Below are 25,075 nucleotides of genomic sequence, written 5' to 3'. Positions count from 1 at the left end.
TTCCCCATACATTTTAAGACATTCAGTAGTAATAGTGATGGGTCAGTAAGCCTGCACTAATAAATATGTCATTTCAAGTATTATTAAAATAGTAATAAAAAAATAACTTTAAAATACCAACCTTTTCAATGAAGTGTTCAAGATGGGAACTGCAGCAGTCTGAGTGTGTAAAAACTCAAACCCTTCTTACTCTGGAGTCTTGATAAAAAACCCCTCCTCACACAAACCATTTTTTAAAAAATGTTACACAAATCAGTCTTATATTTGCTAATGTCAGTACAATTTAAATATTGGTCTACCATATCAAATAAAAAGTGCATTTGGTATTTTCTTAGTGATCTTACAAACCTATAAGGGAAGGAGGAAGGTTTCGTGTTTCGTTATAGTAAAAAATAACCACTGCAATCAACAAGATTCCTACTGATGATCAATACTACTAATTTCGATGGATCTACTCTCAATATAAGTAAATCTGGATCTTAACTATGGTTAATGACATACCTAGTTATTGGTGATTGTTTTAGAATACGTTGTACAGAAATAGAAAAATACTTTAATTTTGACTAGCACCCTGTTATGTGAATTACAATGGTACAACTTAGTATAAAGCCATCGTTTCTCACTTTTATGAATGTGATATAGGCCAAAGTCTGTTCAATAACACAATAAATACCCCTCCCCAAAGAGAAGTAAGTAGGAAAGCATCATAGTAGAGATCATACACAAAAATAGAAAGACAAAACATTAAAGAGATATATTTTTGCATAAATAGGATGTAGGCATATGCATAAACACACATATGTGTTCAAATAAAGATGTGATTCCAAGGACATGTTTCTATATTAAATCCATGTTTATTGCTTAAAATGTATCACAGTGGAGATTAAATTTTACTTAATCATCCGGTCAGTGCTTGTGTACCTTCTTCAATACGAAAAACATTAAAACCAATGCATTCATACACTCTAGGTCCTGTCACTCTCCCACCACTCATTGCCTCTTTGTGTTCCTTTATAGTTACTACATACTGATAGATTGTAAAAAGATAAAGCTAACAGGCTTATTGATAATACAAGTTTTTTTCAAGTATCTGGAAAGCAGTACAATTGCCTGTACCGAATATTAGAAACATATTTGCAATGCTACTTTATTGCTATAAGACAGAGGCTCCTGATGGGATAATTATGAAATATCATGTCACTGTGTACGAAGATGATTTTAGTATTCTGTTGTTTTTCAGAACTTTTCCCATGTTAGTGAACAAGACTTGCTATATTTTTTCCCCTTACTGCTGTCAGACATGGGATTTCAAACTGCAAATAAATAAAAGTCTACACTTACAACATGTGCAGTGCAAATTCCAAGTAAACAGAATGACACAGAAAATAATGAACACATAGTTGCCAACACTGGTTTATCAGGACAGTCCCGATCTTTTTTCAATGCCCTGTAATCCCATTTCTGTTTAAAACCAGAAAAGTCCTGTATTGGTCACAGTGATTGAAAGAGTGTTGTGCATAAAGGGAGTGTGGGCAGAGGCAAACTTTCTGACTAGTTTTCTAGGTTTCATGTCATGCATGATATCAAACCTCTACAAAGACAGCAGTAACTGACCAAAAGGATAGCCTCCATTTGATTCAAAGGATTGATGTTGGCAACTATGTAACATGGATTGTGTGGCCCAGACTTCCATAGGGAACACAGACAGAACTGACTCTTTGAACCACTCTGGTTTTGGGGGGGGGGGGGGAGGACTTAATTATAATAATATAATATTAACGACATTCAACTTTATAACAAACCTCCAAAGTGGTTTGATTCTGCATTGCTCAAGGGACAAAGCAAACCTTTTCCGAAGAGCCCAGGGCAGATCCCTTTCCTTCTGCTTAATTTTTAAATACACCTATCTATTCTATCCACACAGCCCTTTTAATTTTTGGAATAAAACATCCTTACAAATGGCATAAATTATGGATGTGGGGAAAGATAAAGAATGAAACTAAAACATACATAAATATAAAATTACAGCTTACGGTACTCTTGTGCAATTTCCTTTTCTCTAAAGAAATGGAAAAGAAAGGCAGAATTAAGTAGAATATCAAAATCATATTCTTCAGTGTCTCGTAAGAATATGATCTTTATGGCTGCATTTATAACTTGTTTACTGCTCCATACCCAATTTCACAAAACTGACTTCAATTAACATCATTGTCAAATAACATTGAACCTTGGGCAAATAAAACAAAAATCTCTTTGCTGAAGTACCAATGAAAAAGGAATATGAAAAAAGAGCTTTTGCAAATAAAAGGAACTTTGCCTTTATCTGGGACCCACACATTTAGATTCAGAAATGAAAAAGTCATAAATATACTTATTGAATTACTTCAGAAAATTAAGGCTTCTTAAAAAAAACTTCAGTGCCAGTATAACCTTTCTGCATCAGTATTAAGAATACAATACATTTTGCATTTTAGGTTGTGCTTCATTTTTCTAAAGATTTTCCTTAGTTCTGCAGAATTTAATTGCATAAGATTACATACTGTAGGGGAGCATTAGAACTGTTTATTGTTTTACTTTAAGTAGGTGTTAGACTACGTTACAGCTATAAAATTCAATTATAGAATTGATTCATTGCTAATGTACATTGGGTAGTTGGCTCATTTCACTTTTTTTTCATGTTTAATGTGGCCATTTCTTCTATACTTGCCGTTTGGAATCCCATTTTGGTAATGTCCATTAATGGTAGTATGTTCATTAGTGGACCAAAGATGTTTGCTTTGCTTGCAGACAAATTTTGCTATCCTGGCCAAAATGTAGCAGAATAAGGCAGTACCAAGCAGTACAACAATAGCAACATCCAATAAGAAATACTGATAAGAAGAGACTGTGTAAACAGCAGCACGTAGATGCTGTGCTCCATTATGACGAAGGATGTAATTAATCCAGTAGACTGTTCGATTAACAGGATGACCTGGTTGGTCTTTATGAATTTCAGACAACTTCTGGGCCTGCCGTCTATAGCTGTGGAAGAGTAGAACAAGATAAAAAATAATATGCCTATTATAACACTCCATTCCAACAAATAATTTATCATCCTTAATAAATATTACTTTATGTAGGTTAAGTAATAAAATACATTGAGTTACTTGCAAAGAGCGTATAAAATTTTGTTTCTATCTCAGTGGAAGTCTGGAAAAGAAAAGATATCTTACCTGGGATCATTAATAACTTTCACCAGTGCCTTATATAATTCATCCTCAGTAAGTGTCTTCCAGTTTAGTAATATGCCCATGCCTTTGGCCTGAACTCGTGTCATAGTGTCATAATGGTCTCCAAAAAGAGGAATTCCCACCACAGGTACACCATGGTACATAGTTTCAAAAATGCTGTTTAGGCCACCGTGGCTAAGGAATGCCTTTATATTGGAATGACCTGAGAAGGCAAGAAGTGAAGTACATAAAACAAAGGTTTTAATGTAACTTAACTATCATAAAATAGAAAGAAGTATTGGTTATCAGAAACAGACACATCCATAAAATTTAGCATTAGAACAGTGATTTTTCCATCTCCCATTGGCCTTTTTCTGCCTTCCTCTTGCAGATGATCCACAAAACCTATCACTGTTGATAGGCAACAGGGAATGCAAGCAATTGCTTGCCAAACTCTTTATCCTATTGCAATCAAACTACAGATAAGATTAAAGACCTGGCTCTTTGGTACTAAATGTTGGATATAACAAGCCAAACATCAACTACTTCAGTTTCTCTGTTGATGCCAAAAAGAGGTTGGATAAATGTACCACATATAATCTGCTTAACAGCTACCTAATGAGCAATCATATAACCTATATATTAATAGATTATGATTGGTATGAATAGAAAATAATATTGGTAATGAAGTCATTTATTCAGCATTACATTTTATAGCAAAAAAGGAGATACACTTCCTTAACAAAGCAACACTACTGATGTTCTTGCAATTAATTCATGTTTGCCCAAGATTGGCAGAAGTTCCTAGTTACCAATCTAGTTGCAAAAATCTGGTGGTAACAGGATGGGTAATTGTCATATTTAATACCATATAAAATTAAAAACTATCTCCAATACTACTCACCTAATAAGTCATTTTGTGGTAACCATTCTATGAGTTTTGTATTGTTACCTAAATTCCTAGGCTTGTTTCCTGAAAACCTAAAATACACAAGATAAAACAATTTCAAAATATATGATGATTGGGAAATTTCTTTATCTAATAATTTGCGAGTTGCTTTTCTACTGTCCAATGAAATGCAGAATAAAAAATGCAATGCAAAAATAATCAATGAAAATATAAATATATCAAATACATACATGTGTTAGGAAAAGGTATGAAAAATAATTATGGAAATAAAGCAGTTAAATTCTACACAGCCAATACATAATGTAGAATACATTAAATAATTTCTTAAGAAGAAAACTGACATGTCTTCTCTAATACTGACACAAAATGTTGGGATTCAAGTGAAAGGATTCTATAACTTTTACTTAAAAATCCTATTTTGATATACTCCTCATTGACATATTTTGAACAGAAATTAAAGTTATCTTGACTAAGGCAGGTGATAGCCAAGCTGGGTCAAAGTACTCCCAGAAAGCTAATTGCATTTTTTTCTGACTATGGTGTCTCTCTTATCACAATTCAGGCCAAGATTCAGAAGGTGTTACACGCTTTAAATCAGGAGTAGGTATCTTTTGGCCTTTATTCAACCCAGGGCTATATTTTAACTTACCTTTGGCATTGATATGAATTAATATTTATTTATTTATTACAGTATTTCTAACCCGCCCTTCTCACCCAATAAGGGGACTCAGGGCAGCTTACAATATAAAACGCATATATAAACAACTACAAGAACATTACAATTCAATTTAAAAATTAGATTATATTAAAACATTAATAAATACACATATAAATATACATTTAGGCGCATTTCAAGTTTAAACCGGGTCTGCCACTTATATACTAGAACATATGTTGTAGTTGATGCTGCCTCTATTGTTCCGAAAGCCTAGTCCCACAGCCAAGTCTTAACTCTTTTACAGAAGGAAAAGAGAGGGGGGGCCTGCCTGATTTCACTTGGGAGGGCATTCCATAGGCGGGGGGCCACCACTGAAAAGGCCCTGTCTTTCGTCCCTGCCAGCCGCACCTGTGAGGATGGCGGGACCAAAAGCAGGGCACCCCTGAGGATCTTAAATTATGTGGTGGGTAATAGTGGGAGACACGTTCGGACAAGTAAGCTGAATTGGCAGCTTACCAGTTTTGGTCAGTGACAATCAAAGTGTGTGCTCTGTCAAAAAAAAAAGTGTATAAACAACACTGGATGCCACTGCTAATTCACATATCTTTCCTTCACACATAACTGCAGAGGAGTTGAAGATTTAGGCATCCTGAGCCTTCGCCATTCTCCTCCAGGCAAAAGGTCAAAATGAGGGGAGGGGCAGTATATCTCAGCTAGTGGAGAAAGCTTGAAATGCTCCCTTTTGCCTACAATTTTATGCTGCATTTAAAAGATTCAGTACAATATCAGAAACTAATGACAGAAATAAGTAAAACAGATGGCAGAGAAATAAGGAAGGCTCCCTCAGCCCACATTTGCATTTGGCTACATCTAACTTTTTTCCAGACTAAAACTGATATTTTCCCTTAGCTTAGTGGGCTGCATAGAAAATAAAAGTCCCCTATTCTGCCTTCATTGTATTGCAATTTACTCTTTTGCTATTAGACTTACCTCCAAATAACTCTCTGAGGAAGCCTTGCCAGAGCATGTGCCAATGTTTTGGCTATATCATCTGACAAGTATTTCACACCTGCTCCAAAGGAAACAAGTACAAAGCCATTTTCATTAGCACCATCCACCCATTTTTGAAGATCCTAAGGAAACAAAAAGCTTGCTGTCAAAGCCAGGAAACATAGCATCTTTCCAGGGACTGTTCTATTAGCAAACTGGGGAAAAAAACTATGTAGTCATAAACCATTTGGTGATCAAAGGGCAGTTAAATGCTTATACACATTACAATGAAGCATCTCCATGTTTTGTTGAACTGTAGCTTCCAACAACCTGCATTCAGCATAGGGAATGTTGAGTAATACTGGGAATTACAGTTCATCAACATCTGGAGAGATCAATAATTTCCACATCTATCTAGTATAGGTTGAATTAAAAATGCAGTATCAGTCTTTATCCCAGCAAGTCTATATATAATCTGAGGACTTTTAATTAATAGCTGTTCACAAGCCACTACAGGGCATCCTATACTTAAGGTGTTGAAAGAGAGATAAAGGAGTAATGAACAAAGTTTATTTTCCTCTTCCTTGCCAGTCCCAAAAGTAGGTTGCCTTGGCAATCATACTAGGAAATTATAAATCCTGTTGAGAATGTATTCCTCAATATGGTTTAGTGCACTGATGCCAAAAGCAGCACATCTTTTCTGTATGTACGTGAGCTGTTCTATCTGGACACTGATACACTGAATATATCTGGTCTCTAGGAATCCTGAATGGATACCTGAATTGGTACACTAACAACTCCATACCTATCTACCTTTTATGGAATACATATACATATCTTGGGTAAGAATCATGGGACCCAGCATACCTCTTTCTTAGGTAGGCTAGCTAGGATTCCTAGGATTTGTAGTCCAATAACTGGAAAGCCACATGATTCCCATCCCAGAGCAGACTGAACTTAATGAATTACATATAGGTTGATTTATTTGTTTCCTCTATATTAATACTTCTCAGCAAGAGTTTTAATCTACCTTCAGAGTTTTAATATATCAAACTAATCTGAAGCTTGCTTACTATTGAACAACTGCCAAGAAATGACTGCTTGAGATTGTTTAATCTTTAAAAATCACTGGAAGCAAAACGAATAGCACAAGGAACAGACTTGTTTAGCTGGTAATCTCAATTCCTAAACACAGGTGTTCACAATCTGCTTTCAAGTGCTAGAATTAAAAATGATCATGTACCGTTTCAGGTGGTCACAGCTGCATTTTGAAAGAGCATGTAAATTAGGTTGATAAGATTCATATTTAACATTTGGTATTTAGTATCTTTTAATTATTGTATTTACTTAAAATACAAACAAAATCAACAGCAAATAAAAAAAAGTTTATTTTTTTCAAATCTGTAGTTATTATTAGTTTTTATAAAGAAAACCTAACATAAAATAAAAATCTGTCAGCTTTGTGGGAGAAGCGAAACAGAGACCAAGAAGGTTCTAACAGTTCAGAATAGATAATATTTCCTTTCACTTACACCATCTTTTCCATTAATGAAAGAACCAACAATTTTGCTTCAGAAACTGCAACCAGAATTTGGAAATAAAGCGGATGCTAAAGAAGTCTGAAAGAAGATGCAGCTATAGTGGAAATCACCCTTCTTTACTATATGCATGATGATGTGCACCTCTTCAGTTTTGTAATGTTAGCTTTCCTTGTAAGCTGATATAGCACACTAATTAGACTCATCAACCAACTATGACCTGGAAAGCCTTGGTTTAATGTTTGTTAGCACTGTATGAATTCACTGGGTAGCTTTCAGCAAGGCACTTTCTCTCATTCATCTGCAGTCTGTAATACAGGATTAATACCAACTGATTTTAGGAAACTGTTCTAGAACATATTAACCTTTTTTTAAATACTCAGAACAATGCTAGCAGGATTTGTTGGGGGAGGGGGCACAAGGTAAGATTATTACAAAAATATAAACACATGTAATAGAAATCTTTGAAAAATTTCACTGCTATACATTTCACTTTGTGCACTGCTATCCACATCTTGCCCATCAATATATTTATGTTTTAGAGTAGACCTTACCGCTATCTCTTTGCTTCGCTAAATTAGAGGATGGACCATTACATGATTGAAACTGTTTTGGCCAGAGGAAAAGGCTCTGAAGCACTAGATTGAATTGAAGGACTCATTTCAATTCCATGCTTCTTGGAGCAAACTGCACACTTGAAAGACATGCACATCTTAAACAGCAACAACCATAGCCATACATATTTTTGGGTTATAAAATTTCAGCTGCACAAGTACAATGTCCTACAGATGCAATTGAGTTCAATTCAGTATAGGATGCACCCCAACTGACTGAAAAGTTCCAGATTTTGTTCTTGTTCCATCTGATTTTATACTAGGTTCAAACGAATAAACCTGGGGTCAATCATCACACCACTAGCTAATAGGGAATGTTCTGGAATAAACAAAGGACAGGGGCAGAATTCAAAACTATCTTAACAGATTAGAGAGATGGGCCGAAACTAACAAAATAAAGTTCAACAGGGACAAATGCAAGATACTCCACTTAGGCAGAAAAAATGAAATCAAAGATACAGAATGGGGGATGCCTGGCTCGACAGCAGTACATGTGAAAAAGATCTTGGAGTCCTCATGGACAACAAGTTAAATATGAGCAGCTAAGAAAGCCAATGGGATGTTGGCCTGCATAAATAGGAGTATAGTGTCTAGATCCAGGAAAGTCATGCTACCACTCTATTCTGCCTTGGTCAGACCACACCTGGAATACTGTGTCCAGTTCTGGGCACTGCAATTGAAAGGAGATGTTGAGAAGCTGGAAGGTGTCCAGAGGAGAGCGACTAAAATGATCAAGGGTCTGGAGAACAAGCCCTAAGAGGAGCGGCTGAAAGACCTGGACATGTTTAGCCTGCAGAACAGAAGGCTGAGAGGAGACATGATAGCCATGTATAAATATGTGAGGGGAAGTCATAGGGAGGAGGGAGCAAACTTGTTTTCTGCTGCCCTGGAGACTATGACGCAGAACAATGGCTTTAAACTACAGGAAAGGAGATTCCACCTGAACATCAGGAAGAACTTCCTAACTGTGAGAGCTGTTCGGCAGTGGTACTCTCTGCCCCGGAATGTGGTGGAGGCTCCTTCTTTGGAGGCTTTTAAGCAGAGGCTGGATAGCCATCTGTCAGGGGTGCTTTGAATGTGATTTCCTGCTTCTTGGCAGAGGGTTGGACTGGATGGCCCATGAGGTCTCTTCCAACTCTACGATTCTATGATTCTAAATGCCAATGTATTGCCAATGAATCATAGTCATTTGAGCAAAGAAGTGAAGAGACTGACAAGAAGAGATGGCCAAAGCAAAAGAACAGAAGACATTGGAAATGCTTCTAGCATTTCTATGCAAAATAAAAGGTCACTGAAAAGTGATGAGCAGCAATTCATAAACAACGAAGTTCCTGAATACTTTTCAGCTATAGAAATTAATTTTGGAGTTGACTGTTGTATATATTTACATCATATAATAAAATTATATTTCTTAAAGTATGTCTGTACCTACCCTAGAGTTCTGAATACAAGCAGAGAATATTTTAGCTATGAAACAATGCTTCCAATCTGATTATCTGCCAACACAGGAGTAACAGGATAGAATGAAAAAAAATCATATTGCATGGGATAAGAGAAATTTTGTACTGGAATAAACATATGAAGGAAATTTGAGAATAGTTACATTTAGATTTTAGTCCTATGACATAGATGATGTACCTGAAAGTGGTCCTCTTTCAAACATAGTTAAAATGTAGTGTGGGTTTTATCAACAAAAGATCAGAGGCTTTGAACCAAAAATGTAGCTTCCAAGTTGAAGCTAGACAGTACAAATTTAAATTCTCACTTTGCCTTGACAGTAATTCTGCAGAGAAAGTAGGCAGAGAAAGAATGCTTTAGTCAAGGCAACTCACAAAACCAGCAATCTATCCACAATCAAACATAAAAGATGTATGACTATGAAAAAAATGTAGCCACAGAAACATAACCTGCCCAGGCCCTGAGATCGTTAGAAGAGGCTCTTCTCTTGGTTCATATTCACCTCCGTCTCAAGCTCGGTTGGTGGGAATGAGAGAGAGGGCCTTCTCAGTGGCTGCCCCTCAACTCTGGAACTCCCTGCCCAGGGAAGCCAGAATAGCCCCCTCCATGCTGTCCTTATGGTGGCAGGCAAAAACCTTTTTATTCAGGCAGGTTTTTAAAGATGAAGGTATTTAAGATCAATTCAGGGGGTGCTGTGGTTTTTAACTTTGAATTTGCTTTAATGGTTTTTAACTGGGAATTTTTAAATACTGTTTATATATAATCCTGTTTTAATATTTGTATATTTGTATATTTTAAATGGTTATGCTGATGTGTTTATGTTAAGCCACTTTGTCCCCTTCTTAAATAAATATATCATTAGACTCCATCTGTATAAAGTAATACTGTTTTATTAATCATCCTTCTAAAACTACAAAGACACAACAAATGGGAAGAGGAAGATAAAAATCCATAACAGTGATACTTATATTGGTCAACCAATAATAACAATAATAAACTTTATTTTTAACCAGCCCTCTCTCCCTGGATGGAACCAATGTGCTGAAAATACATCATGCATGCTATCTTAAAGTTTCACTGACTTCTTCATCAGGCAATGGGGTTAAAAGCATATAGGAAAAGAAATGTGATGGTGTTAAGAGTCATAGGCCTCCAGTGAAATTCTGTGGTCAGGTTCCAGAAGACATTGACCACAGTGTCATGCTGGAAGACCTAGAAATTCTTAAAAAGATGTGCTCTCAATTTTTAAGCAATTTCTTTATTTGTGTTTCTTTCAATCTCACAGGGGTTCTATGTCCCTCATTCCAGAGAATGTGGAAGGCTGACTGTACTATTCTCACTATCAGATACTTCTGGCAGAGATAAATAATGAAGGATGGCAACCAGTTAGCTGTATACCATCTTAGCTCTAATAATTTTAGTTGAATTTTAAAGAGGTTTAAAGAATCTAATATGTTGTAAATGTGTGGAATGTATTATGTCATATTTATTTAAGCTGTTATTTTTGTAATTTTTACTGAGTTTGTTTTTACTTGTTATATGTTATTTTTGGCATTGAATGTTTGTCACTGTGTTTTATATTGCTGAAAGCCACCCTGAGTCCCTTCAGGGAAATAGGGCTGGCTATAAATAAAGCACTACTACTACTACCCTGTTTCCCCTAAAATAAGACATCCCCAGAAAATAAGACCTAGTAAAAGTTTTGCTGAATTACTAAATATAAGGCCTCCCCCGAAAGTAAGACCTAGCAAAGGTTTTGTTTGGAAGCAGGCCCACCAAACAGAACACCAGAGAATGCAGGATCGGTAAATGTACGTACCATAGAGTGTTGTACATGGAAATAATGGTAGTAACAAGAAATTCTTGATAGGATTCACAGTTTGTCTGGTTATGCTGGTTTGTGATGACAACTACTGTACAGTATATAATAAATGCTCATTTTTTTGGTTCAACAATAAATGTGAATTCTTCTTCATGGGAAAATAAGACATCCCCTGAAAATAAGACCTAGAGGATCTTTGGGAGCAAAAATTAATATAAGACACTGTCTTATTTTCAGGGAAATGCGGTACTACGACTACTACGTACTTTCAAAAACAACTAAACACCACAATCAGAAACAGAATGCTGTAGCAGGTCTCTTGTATGGGTTCAGCAAAGCATTGTTCTCTGTTCTGTGACCCTTAAAGGCTATTTCAAGGCACTGGGACTCTCTTCCCAAAGAAACTGGCACTCACTCTCCTTGCGCTCTTTCTGCCAGAGCTGGTTAACAATTGTTTTGCTAGGGCTTTGAGCACATATTTTTCAGGAGAAACAAGCCTTGTGTGCAGCAGTTGTACCGCTGCATATTTTCAATGTTTGCAGTGGTTTAACTGGGCTTTCAATTTTTATATACCGCTAATCTGCAATTATGATTTTAACTAATAATAACAATTCTTACGTTTACACTTTTCATTGTTCTTGTTACTATCCTCCTTTAGTGGGCCGGAAGGATGACACTGATATAAATCTTTTTTCTTTCTTTTTTTTACAATCCATCATAATTGGCCCCCTTAGGAACCCAAAACCGGCTTTAAAAAGAAATCAAAGCAAATAAGATCCTCAGATCCTCTGAAGATGCCGGCCATAGATGTAGGCAAATGTCAGGAGAAAATGCTGCTAGAACATGGCCATACAGTCCGGAAACCACACAACACTCCAAAGCAAATATGGATATACATTTGTTGTTATAGGGAACATTTCCACCAAAGATATTTGAATTAAAGTCCATATCATCATTTTGAAATGACTCATACCAAACTAACTGAGATGCTTTCGTCAGTAAGAAAGCTGAATAAAAGATTGACAGAAATACAATTTTACCTTCATTAAAACTTACAAAATTCACCAGAACACCGTGCTCATTAAAAAAGAAACTAAGGCTACAAGGATGTGTATAAACATCTTCTTCCATCAGAATATGTTTTAATGTTAGAGCGACAATCAAATTAACAATATTTTAAATCTCAATGTCTGCTACGTTTTGTAAAAGTAAGCATAACAGCAACACTACTACAAGTGTTCTGACAGTTTCTAAAAGAGATCTAAAATGAAAACATTAGAATTAAAATTATACTGTGTGACAAAGCAGAAGAGAAAATACCAAGTGGGTGAATGGGTTTTACTGAAGTTGTCTGTAAGTCAAAATTACTGCTTTAGCCATTCTGATATTTATTTTTTAAAAACATGATTGCCAGACAGATATGGCATTGTACTTATATTACTATGTTATCTTTGTTCTCCCTGGTTTTTCTAATTAGCTATTCTTCACAGGCTGAAATGTTAAATGCACAGCTGTGACTATATAGTGCAAAGACCCAGCTGGCAGTAACCAGTGGTGCCTAATACTAGGCTTTGTTTCAGATAAACAAAGCTCACAAATACAAACACAACTGGGTTTCAATGTTTCAAGCTCCCCTTGTTCAGCTATTTGAATTAAATATGTCGAAGCATCAATTACCATTTCCCAATATTTTTGGGCCATCATTCATAGAAAAGGATACTGATCGTTTTATTGGAAAATATTTAAAAAGGTATCAACAGATATTTAAATATCTTGTTAGTATACAGCAATCTAGATTGAGTAAAAAATTACAGTAATTGAGATCACAAGATTATAATATATTTAACATATGTTTTTTTCTTTGCAGCTATTTCTGATTTGTGTTTAAAAATTAATCAAAGTGAACTGCCAAATTTGATGAAGACAAACATCAAATCTAATTTCTGTCCATATCAATGTATCCATATCATGACCAATGCAAATATATAATTTGCTTAATATTCCAGCATGGTATTCAGATGTTGGTCCCATAGACAAAACTATAAGGATATGCCTCCTTTAAGCCATTACACTTGAGAAGGCGAGCAAAAAATCTCATTACTCTGGTACGTACCACAGAATTCATTTCAAATATCCCATTAGAGCTTTCCTTTATCCATTAACCTGCTCAAAGCCTAGTTCATAAGGAATAAAGAGAGCAACAGGTGGAAGTTTCAATAATACAGCAAAAAATTCTATGGCAAACCAACAAAGGCCCACAGTGAGTATAACCAGATCCAATCCCATGCAATGTATGAATTATATTTGCCAGAAGCATCATTAGAATAAAATGAGCGAACTATTGTCTCTCATTGCTACCACTCGGTGGCAGTGGCTCATATATCAGAGTAGCCATTATGGTCACAACTACACTTGCTGGAGGAAATAAGGAGATACATATTGGGCTTTCCTCTTACTATTCTGTCAGCACAGTGTTCCAAAGCTCCACTCACTGTAGCCAATACAAAAACAAACTACCAGAAAGTAGTGCCTGAACACCCAAATCCTAGAAACCAGTATTTAACTTAATTGAAATCAACTAATTATTCACAAACATCTGGTATTACCCAGAGAGTTCACAAAGCAGACATTAAATATATTTCAACATTTCTTTTCATAGCCACAAATGACAAAATGAGGAATTTGTATCAATTAGTACCAAATCCTGGTCCGTTGTGAGGTTTTTAAAATAATTCTCTGTAGAATAATAGCACATCGAGTACTAAACTCTCCCTAATCTCTAGTTTCCTTTCATGGGGAGTTTCATTTCAATTTCCCCTATGTATACTTGATAATTTCATCTCTTAAGTAATATCTTGTTTAGTAGAATTTCATATTCTACATGACGAAGGGTTAGAAGGCACGATCATCAAGTTTGCAGATGACACCAAACTCGGAGGGATAGCTAACACTCCAGAAGACAGGAGCAGAATTCAAAACGATCTTGACAGACTAGAGAGATGGGCCGAAACTAACAAAATGAAGTTCAACAGGGACAAATGCAAGATGCTTCACTTCGGCAGAAAAAATGGAAATCAAAGACACAGAATGGGGGACGCCTGGCTTGACAGCAGTGTGTGCGAAAAAGACCTTGGAGTCCTTGTGGACAACAAGTTAAACATGAGCCAACAATGTGATGCGGCTGCTAAAAAAGCCAATGGGATTCTGGCCTGCATCAATAGGGGAATAGCGTCTAGATCCAGGGAAGTTATCCTCCCCCTCTATTCTGCCTTGGTCAGACCACACCTGGAATACTGTGTCCAATTTTGGGCACCACAGTTGAAGGGAGATGTTGACAAGCTGGAATGTGTCCAGAGGAGGGCGACTAAAATGATAAAATGATTAATGAACAAGCCCTATGAGGAGCGGCTTAAAGAGCTGGGCATGGTTAGCCTGCAGAAGAGAAGGCTGAGAGGAGACATGATAGCCATGTACAAATACGTGAAGGGAAGTCATAGGGAGGAGGGAGCAAGCTTGTTTTCTGCTGCCCTGCAGACTAGGACACGGAACAATGGCGTCAAACTACAGGAAAGGAGATTCCACCTGAACATCAGGAAGAACTTCCTTACTGTGAGAGCTGTTCGACAGTGGAACTCTCTCCCCGGGGCCATGGTGGAGGCTCCTTCTTTGGAGGCTTTTAAGCAGAGGCTGGATGGCCATCTGTCGGGGGTGCTTTGAATGCGATTTCCTGCTTCTTGGCAGGGGGTTGGACTGGATGGCCCATGTGGTCTCTTCCAACTCTACTATTCTATGATTCTATGATTCTATTATATGCTTTCACAAAATTGACAGAGGTTATTCAGGACAAAGGAACAATGAATTGTATGTTGCTAAACTATGGTTCATGATACAGTCAATAAGCCATTATAATTGCATTGTCAAAATATAAATAAAATGAAGTTGAACTTCACAACAATATTACTCAGCTTTAATGTGCAGTGTGTCTAACGAAATGTTTTGTGTAAGGTTTAGTAGGATAACTTTAGCTCATTGGCTGAACACGCTTGGCAGGCCTGGCTCTTCCACATAAGACAGCAAATGACCATTTGAGAAGACCGAAGAGGCACTGGCAATCAGCATACAGTATATAAACCTATGCTAGACTAGTGACCTTAGGCCCTTTCCACACAGCTGAATAAAATCTTGCATTATCTGCTTTGAACTGGAATCGATGGATTGTCACCTTGCCGTGGTGAGGGGGCTTGCATGTTCCAATGAACCTGCGGGCACAACCACTGGAGTCATGCACTCCCAAGAGGAACCACAGGGGAGGATTCAGACCAAGAACAATCCGAAGACCCTAAGAACTCAACAGCGGAGCAGGCGGAGGATAACATGGGACATGTTACAACGGCTGTGAAGACGGAAGAAGGCTGCAACAGACTGAGAAGCCATCGTTGTTGTGTTAATCATGACTTCATTCTGTGAAGACTGTGTGTTAACCGGCCGTGCACTGTCTTCAACACATTAAAAATAATCACGTACAGGTGTCTTCCAAGAGCAATAAAAACTAACCAACAAAAGTCCAATGGCGATCAGCAAGTGGTGACGGGGGCAGGACTGTGAAATCTGGAAGTCCCTAGTCACAGACTGGCACATGGGTGGTGGATACGGACTCAGTCGCTCTACCTCAAGGTCCGAGGCAGTTGAGTAGTCCGGCCGCTGTATCCATGTCTGAGCAGCCCTTTTTAGGATCCGCTCTGCTCACCCCACACGGGAAAGGGGCTAGAAAAGGTACCCTAAATATAGTCTGCCTCTTTTATCCCTGACTGGACTGCTGCATCCAGAGGGGTCACCACTCTGCGGCCAAAAAATTAAAATGAACTTTGGAACATGGAACGTATGGACACTGTTGGATAACACTGACAGTGAACGCCCCAAACGCAGGACTGCTATCATTGCAAGGGAGCTGGGACACTTTAACATCGACATAGCAGCCCTTCAGGAGATCCGGAGAGCAGGAGAGGGACAGCTGAAGGAAGAAAAAGGAGGCTATACCTTCTTCTGGAAGGGACTGCCTGAAGAAGAGCGAAGAATACATGGAGTTGGCTTTGCTATCAGAAATGAACTGGTGAAGCACCTGACTGAGGCACTCATTGGCACTAATGAATGACTCTCAACCCTCCTAACCTGGCCAAAACCCAACAGGCAACCATCATAGGTGCCTATGCACCAACACTAGATGCTGACGAAGACATCAAGGAAAATTTTTATTGTCAGCTGGACACCTTTCTATCAGAGCTACCTAAGGAGGACAAAATCATCCTCCTGGGAGATTTTAATGCAAGACTCGACCTGTGGCCAGGGATCATAGGAAAAGATGGGGTCGGAAACAGCAACTCAAATAGCATCTTGCTTCTCACCAAATGCGGAGAGCACAACCTTGTCATCACCAACATGCTCTTCCGCCAGAAAAACAAGCTCAAGACATCATGGAAGCACCCCCGGTCAAAGCATTGGCACCTCTTGGACTATGTAATTACACATGCCAGAGACTGCTGCGATGTGCTTCTCACAACAGCCATGACAGGTGCTGATGACTGCTGGACAGGTTAATCCGATCCACGATGGCTATCAAGATCGCCACCAAACGCAGACTCCAAGGAAGAAAAATAAGGCATAAAATGAACACCCAAGCCCTTCAGGAGCCCTCCAAACGAGCCCTTCTCCAAACAACACTCAAGGATCATAGAACACCCCAAAAACATTGAGGAACACTGGAACAAACTTAAGACCTCCATCATCACAGCCTGTGAAGACACCATTGGATATCAAACTAAGAGACATCAAGACTGGTTTTATGATAATGACAAAGAGATCCAACAGTTAATTGATAACAAAAGGAAAGCCTTCCAAACATGGCAGAGACACCAGCTGTGCTGCTAAGAAAAAAGACCTATGTTAGTACAAAAGCTGAGGTCCAAAGAAGGACCAGAGAACTCAAGAACATCTGGTGGACAAAGAAGGCTGAAGAAATCCAACACTTTGCAGACACCCATGATGCTCAGGGATTTTTCAAAGCCACAAAGATAATCTACGGACCAAGAAACCATGGCATACAGCCCCTACGCTCATCAGATGGAACCAAACTTCTGAAGAACAAAACATCAATTGCACTACATTGGAAAGAGCACTACCAGAACCTTCTGAATCGCAGCTCCAATGTGGCTGAAGACGCCCTCTCACAAATCCCACAACAACAAACCAGGGATGAGCTTGCAGCATTGCCTAATTTAGAAGCAGTCAGCAATGCCATAAGCCAACAAAAAAATAACAAAGCCAGCGGACCTGATGGGATCCCTGCTGAAATCTTCAAAGAGGGTGGACCTGAGCTGATACAACAACTCCACCAGCTCATTGAGAAAATCCCAGCAGACTTCAAGGATGCCACCATCATCACCCTTTTCAAGAAAGGGGATAGAACAGACTGCAGTATCTCACTTCTAACCTCCGCTGGGAAAATCCTCACAAGAATCCTTGCAAACCACCTTCTCCCTGTTTCAGAAGACACCCTCTCAGAATGGCTTCTGCCCCTCCAGAGGAACAGTGGACATGATCTTCACTGCACGACAGCTCCAAGAAAAATGCAGGGAACAAAATCAACCTCTCAACATGGCATTCATTGACCTTGCAAAGGCATTTGACACAGTGAATCACAGTGCTCTCTGGACCATCCTCCAAAAAATCAGGTGCCCTGACAAATTTGTGAACATTTTTTGGCTCCTCCATGATGACATGACGGCAACAGTCTTGGACAGCAACGGCTCCCAAAGTGACCCATTTAAGGTGGAATCAGGTGTCAAGCAGGGATGTGTTATTGCCCCTAACTTATTTTCCATCTTCAACACTATGATACTTCACCTTGTTGATGGGAAGCTTCCCACCAGAATGGAAATCATGTATCGGGCAGATGGCAAGGTATTTAACCTCAGCAGACTGAAAGCCAAAACCAAGGTCACCACAACATCTATTATAGAACTCCAATATGCCGATGACAACATAGTCTGCACGCATTCAGAAGAAGACCTACAAGCCACTCTAAACACCTTCGCAGAAGCATACGAGAAGCTCTCATTGAACACCAAGAAAACCAAAGTGTTCTTCCAACAGGCACCAGCTAATCCCTCTGCAATGCCAGGAATACAGCTTAATGGTGTAACATTAGATAACGTTGACCATTTCCACTACCTTGGCAGCCACCTCTCCACAAAAGTCAACATCGACACTGAAATACAACACCGCTTGAGTTCTGCGAGTGCAGCATTTTTCCAAATGAAATAGAGAGTGTTTGATGATCGGGACATCCGTAGAGATACCAAGGTGCTTATTTATAAAGCCATTGTCCTCCCAACCCTGCTCTACACCTGCGAAACGTGGACGGTCTACAGACATCACACTTAACTCCTGGAGCATTTCCATCAGCGTTGCCTCAGAAAACTCCTGCAAATCTCTTGGGAAGACAGGCAGACAAATGCCAGCGTGCCTGAAGAAGCAAAGACCACTAGCATTGAAGCAATGCTCCTACGCCATCAACTCTGCTGGACTGGCCATGTTGTCCGAATGCCCGATCACCGTCTCCCAAAGGAGTTAGTCTACTCCCAACTCAAGAATGGAAAATGGAATGTTGGTGGGCAGGAAAAGAGATTTAAAGATGGGCTTAAAGCCAACTTTAAAAACTGTGGCATAGACACTGAGAACTGGGAAGCCCTGGCCCTTGAGCACTCTAATTGGAGGTCAGCTATGAACAGCAGTACTGCGGAGTTCAAAGAGGCACGAATGGAGGGCTTAAGGGAGAAATGTGCCAAGAGGAAGGAGCATCAAGCCAACCCTGACCGGGACCGCCTTCCACCTGGAAACCGATGTCCTCATTGCAGAAGAACATGCGGATCAAGAATAGGTCTCTTCAGCCACTTAGACTCACCCCCAAGACCCCACAACTAGAGGACCATCATCCTCGGCCTACGAGGGATCGCCTAAGTAAGTAAGTAAGTAAGTAATATGGCAGTATGGACTCAGATATTCCAGTTCAAAGCAGATATTGTGTGCTATTCTGCCTTGATATTCTGGGTTATATGGCTGTGTGGAAGGGCCCTGACTCCAAAGCAGCTCTGGTTATGAGCCACCTATGGGCAAATGGACCATTTCCAGTGGATAGCCCCATCTTTTTATGAATTGCTCAGCTTTTTTTCTCCAAAGAACATTGGATAAGTGCTACTTTGTGTACTCCAGTAAGTTTTAAAGAAAGTTTTTACTTACTTTTTAAAGTAAGTTTTTACTTTCTTAAGCTAGAATGCATATTCAATAATGTTTGGACAAAAGAGTAAATTATGGTCCAATTCTAAATGAACAAGCTTTGGTTTAATGCACTTCTGCTCCTGTTTTCTTTCATTGTGTCCACGAAAACGAAATTGGAAACATTTGCTTTCTTTTGAAATGAAATTTGAACGGTTCTTACACTTGAACTAAAAGTGTTCTTTGTTTCAACTACGGGCCACCAGTCCAATCGCCTGCCATGCAGGAAAATACAGTCTAAATGCCCCCAACAGGTGGCCATCCAGCCTCTGCTTAAAAACCTCCAGTGGAAACTCCACCATGCTCTGAGAAAGCATGAGAAATCATATTCCACTGCCAAACAGATCTTACCATGAAAACATTCTTCCTAATGTTTAGGTGAAATCTTTTTCTCCTCAATTTGAATCCATTGCTCTGTGTTCTAATCTCAAGGGCAGCTGAAAATAAACTTGCCCTCTCCTCAATGTGAGATTCTTTTAAATACTTGGTTTCCAAATTTGTGATCACATTCTAGCTGGTCAATCTTCTCACGTCTGAACCTTTTTTTCAGCCAAATTTTCTCATATAGACCTTATAGGACAATGAGGAAATTTTGCCGTATTTTCATCTCTGTCTGAGCTGATTACAGGAAAGGCTTTTGATTCAAGAAGATATAACCAACAGGCACAAAACAGCGCTGAGAAGTGCATGTGGCCGACCCATGGTATACTCAATGGCATATACAGTGGGCCCAGTTTTGGATCCACATAATCAACTGACTGTGGATAATTATGCCCCCTATTATTAAATGGTGGTGATATGAGCATGGATATGCTGAAGAGTGCATGTTCATGTCATCAACTTTTAATAATATGTGATATGATCACTCACACTTTTTCGTATCTACACAAGACACCAAAACCAAACCTCCAGTAAATATGAAGAGTTCACTATATAATCTAAAATGTATTCATATTCATAAGATCAAACTTCTTTTTAAGAAATCAAGAGTTTCCTCCAAATGATTGTAGCCTCCTATAATGCAAACACATGCAACAGATTTCACTAACAAAAATTTAAGTCCATATATTACAGTAATGACTAAATCATACTACAACACATATAGCATCATGGTAGAGCCACTGACACCAAAATGGTAAGAAAGGACATGGGATATTACACTGGACTCCCTGCATGCAGAAAGAACACAATTACAGTAGAGTCTCACTTATCCAAGCTAAACGGGCCGGCAGAAGCTTGTATAAGTGAATATCTTGGATAATAAGGAGGAATTAAGGAAAAGCCTATTAAACATCAAATTAGGTTATGATTTTACAAATTAAGCACCAAAACTTCATGTTATACAACAAATTTGACAGAAAAAGTTGTTAAAATGCAGTAATGTTATGTTGTAATTACTGTATTTACGAATTTTGCACCAAAATATCACGATATATTGAAAACATTGACTACAAAAATTGCTTGGATTATCCAGAGGCTTGGATAAGCGAGGCTTGGATTAGTGAGACTCTACTGTATTTCAAACTGAAATCTATATTACACAATTTAAAAATATATGAAGAGATGTCTCCTCACTATTTCCATATTACTTAAGTACAATTGTACTGAAGAGATATAAAATAGCCAACCTCCTAAACACTTCATAGATTTAATTAAAGTGATTAATAATGAAAATAGGTCTCTCGGAAGAAGTAAATCAAAACAATGATTTTAATTACTATGTGCAAAGGTCTGTTAATGTTGTTACTGTGTAGCTGAAAATGTTTTACATACTAAAAAAGCAACAAAAAAGTATCTTGTGCACATACAAAATAAATCTCTTATTCAATCATAACATTCCATGGCAATGTCCCCTATAGACAATTTAATGAATTCACTTTAAAGAAGAAAAGCAACAGGATATTACCCCATGACAAACCTTTCCCAGTCCAAGTGCCAAATTCAATTATTGAAAACTCATTGAGATCACAATAAAGTGGTAGAAAAGGGGTAAGACGAAAAAATGCCAGGATGCTTAAATATAAAGCTCTTACTACCCTGTAAGTAAGCTGTAGGAAACGGGGCTGGGGGGGGGGTACACAAACAATTGTATCAAATGGAAGATAGCATAGGAACTTGTAGAATTCAGCCCCATGTTCCTCTATATGTGAAAGCCACCAGAGGAACAAGACCTAAAGAAAACAGAAATTTTCCTTCCATCATCCAAAAGAATTCAAGTTTCTACTTCTGCCTAGTTCTCTCCTGTAGTCGATCTGTTTCTCTGTAGGAACCAACTTAAAAAGCAAGTCTAGAAGATGAATGCAGTTTGTGGCTATTCATTTTGCAGAGGATTGCAAAGCAATTCAAAGAAACCCCATTTGCTTTTTAGTTATCTCCAGAAACTCTCAAACCACCAGCTCCCTGCACTTACAACTACAGCCGTGTTACATTTTCACTATTATGGTCATATATCACTGCATGTATGATTACACAATAGATACACTTACATACACTTTTCCTGATGCCTCTTTTCCTGATGCCTCTTTTCCTTCCTTTTAAAGCTATAATTGTAAAGCACTGTATCTGTAACATTACAAGGAAGTCTGAAAGCTCAGAATAGCTATACTGAATAAAAAGGACTGAAATTCATTAAACGGCTTCAGTATTACACTGGTTGCCAAGTAAAACTGCTTCCAGAAAACAAAGCAAGCCATACTTAATGCTCTAAATAGGTGAGTAATAAACATAATTATTAGAAGTTTAAAATAAATAACCATCTAACTAAAATAACTATAGAATTAATACAACTTTGTATCATTTCAGCACAGATCTTTACCCAAAACAATGGTGAGGAAATATCAGAATGGGATGAATGTTTTACTCTTTAAATATACAGTATGTCATAAAACAATAAACATGTTGGAAGTGAGGTTTTATGGGAAGTTCCAACAAAAGGTGCTGAAACCATTTTCAGTGATTTCTCCTTTCATTTGTCCCATGTATCACGTTGTTCCAAAAGATCCTCTGACTTTACCAACAGCTTTGCAGAAGGGATAATGGAAATCTCTGCACAAAAATCAGTTAACAGTGATTTAATCTAACTTTACATTGAAAACATAAGAACTATGAATATATTATTTTCAGAAGTCAATACCCTAATCTGTTTCCACAACAAAAAAGAAGCATATGGCACTTTAAGTGAGCTATTTTAGCATGCACATTTGTGGATTACAATCCAGTTTGTCAGAAGAATGGAGAACAATATTCAAGTAGATTGTAATCCACAAAACTCAAGTTAAAGTAAAAAATGTCAAATGATACAATATTCCTCATAACTGTCTAATGTAGCTGTATTCACTAAAAATCCACATTGGAGAATGTGAAACTGCCCCATGATATTACTGGAACTACATTTTGGAATATTGAAAAAAGAAACTGCCATTCTTCATAGACTACACTAATAAATAAATTAAAGAAACCGTAATTATTTGGGGGATAAAAAGCTATGTTTAAGGGCTCAGGATATAAAGTACAATGCATCATATTTCAGCCCCCTAATTAATACTTTTATTTGATTATAAGCATTTTGGATAGATTCAAATTCATTCCTTTGTAACAACTGAAACATGTCTCTAGTCCAATGAACAATGGCAAGTGTATTAGCAAAATCACAAAAGTGCATCAGTAAGATCACTAATATTTAAAAACACTTGAATATAAAGAATAGAAAAACCAAACATAAAAGTAAAATTCAGCAAACCTTACTTCTGGTAGAGGACTGGCTGGTTTGGTAAGAATTCCTCCCACATAAACAACATTTGGTAACGTAGGTCTTGGAAACTCTAATGCTACATCAGTACACAGCATCCAGAGGCTGGAATCATGAACCAATTCATACATGGATTTTGCTGGTTGTACATTGTATTTCTGCATTATCCTTTCATATTTTGGCAGAACCAAAAAGCTGACTCCAAATCTTGAAACCAGATAAACAATAGTGTTTTTAAGCCTCTCTAGCAAGTTCATGTGATCTGTGAGAAGTGAATTAAATTCTGGAACATACGCTAAAGGTGCTGGAGCTCCTACTTCTGCTGGATACCAAAGACCAGTGGAAAACACAGCATACTTAATCCCTAAAAGATGAGCAATCACAAATCCACACATCTCATTAGGATCCACTAGCAGCAGGTCAAACTTTTCTTGCTTCAGGGCCTGCAGCAGCTTCTTATTGCCCACAATCATGTCACAGTTTTTGGAATAGTGATCCAGAATGTCAAACAGTTCCAGAGCTGTTAGCCTCCCAGAAAAGATACTCCTCATTTTGGACTGAAGAAACTCATCTGATGTGGTAGTATTAAAGATCCCTGGATAACGCTGTAGTCTGTATTGATTAGATGGAGGGATCTCTCTACCCTCAGACAGGAGAAAAACTGTCTGGTGGCCTTGTTCGTGCAAGGCTGAGGCCAAGGTCTTGAAAATATACAGATGGCTTTCAAACATAATTGGCGGCACAATAACAATTTTGGCAGCCCTTGAAATTCCAAAAGCACTCCACAGAAGAATGAAAAATGGAATGAAAGACTTCATAGCTGAAATGACAAACAAACAACAATTATTTCAACACAACCAAAATGTTTTTCAGAGAGCAGGGTGGGTTTTTTTGGGGGTTTTTTTAAAAAAAAAACTTTGTTCTTGTTGCATGCCTTCAAGTTATGCCCAGGTTAGAGTAAACTTAAAGTGAACCTATCATGGAGTTTTTTTCACAATATTTGTTCAGAGGGGCTTTTCCTGTGAGATTATGTGACCTGTCCAAGATCATCCATTGTGTTTTGAACTCTTATCTCCAAAACTGGAGTCTAACAGTCAAACCACTGCCCCACACTGCCTCTCTTAAAAATGCTTCCCAATAACAACGTAAAGAATCTAACATATTAAACTCTATAAAGACAGTATCTGAAGTGTTTTAGTAGCAATATTAGAAAAAAGAATATGCTTAGGTAATTATACATCCAACTTTAGCGTATTACTCATTTCTTCAGATGCCCTTCTCTGCAGTCAAGTACCACCTCTTTATCAAAACAGAAATTATTTTCTGTCTGCAGATAACAAGATGGTACAGAATTCTGGGATCAATAGGCTCTGGTGAATTGGAGAAAATCCACTCTAAGAAGTCTAAAAGTTGCTGTCTTCTGGTAGGTTGCAGAGGCATTATTTAAAAAAAAATCTATTTGCCTTCCATCCGTCTTCCATGGCAAAAACCTCACTGGCTGCTTGTTTTAATTGGTAAAAGCTAAGAAGGGATGATAAGGTGAGACAATGACCTTCCTGACACTTTCTCAAACTGCCTTTGATTCCTGGGCTTTCTTTCTATTATATCATGTCCATCAGTTTCTACACTTTCTACAATGCAGCCTGAGACCCGCCACATGAACAATGGAGGACCTTCTTACAGCTAAACCAGAGGTACTCCAAGTGGCCAGCTTCTAGTCAAAGGAAATTTAGCATCATGCCAAGCATTTTTTTTCTTTTAAAATTCTGTGGGTTTTTAAAACTATGTTTGTGGTTT

At 38.0% G+C, this 25,075-nt stretch overlaps 1 protein-coding gene across 4 annotated transcripts in view; it reads right to left on the bottom strand.

Moving 5' to 3' along the window:
* Positions 1–832: 832 nt before the first annotated feature.
* The window catches only part of ugt8 (UDP glycosyltransferase 8), a 51,170-nt gene continuing 26,927 nt past the window's right edge, over positions 833–25,075 (bottom strand). For all 4 annotated transcript variants that reach the window (XM_016994118.2, XM_062983495.1, XM_062983496.1 and 1 more), the window contains 5 exons: positions 23,275–24,098; positions 5,768–5,910; positions 4,114–4,190; positions 3,213–3,432; positions 833–3,021 (listed from right to left, as the gene is read on the bottom strand). In XM_016994118.2, the coding sequence (XP_016849607.1) occupies positions 2,658–3,021; positions 3,213–3,432; positions 4,114–4,190; positions 5,768–5,910; positions 23,275–24,096 (1,626 nt within the window). In that variant the 5' untranslated portion in view covers positions 24,097–24,098 and the 3' untranslated portion in view covers positions 833–2,657. The remainder of the gene's footprint in view (positions 3,022–3,212; positions 3,433–4,113; positions 4,191–5,767; positions 5,911–23,274; positions 24,099–25,075) is intronic.

The sequence above is a fragment of the Anolis carolinensis genome, chromosome 5 (assembly GCF_035594765.1).
Source record: "Anolis carolinensis isolate JA03-04 chromosome 5, rAnoCar3.1.pri, whole genome shotgun sequence".
Taxonomy (NCBI): domain Eukaryota; kingdom Metazoa; phylum Chordata; class Lepidosauria; order Squamata; family Dactyloidae; genus Anolis; species Anolis carolinensis.
Note: the sequence above shows the minus strand (reverse complement) of the source record. Positions and strands in the feature narration are given on the sequence as shown.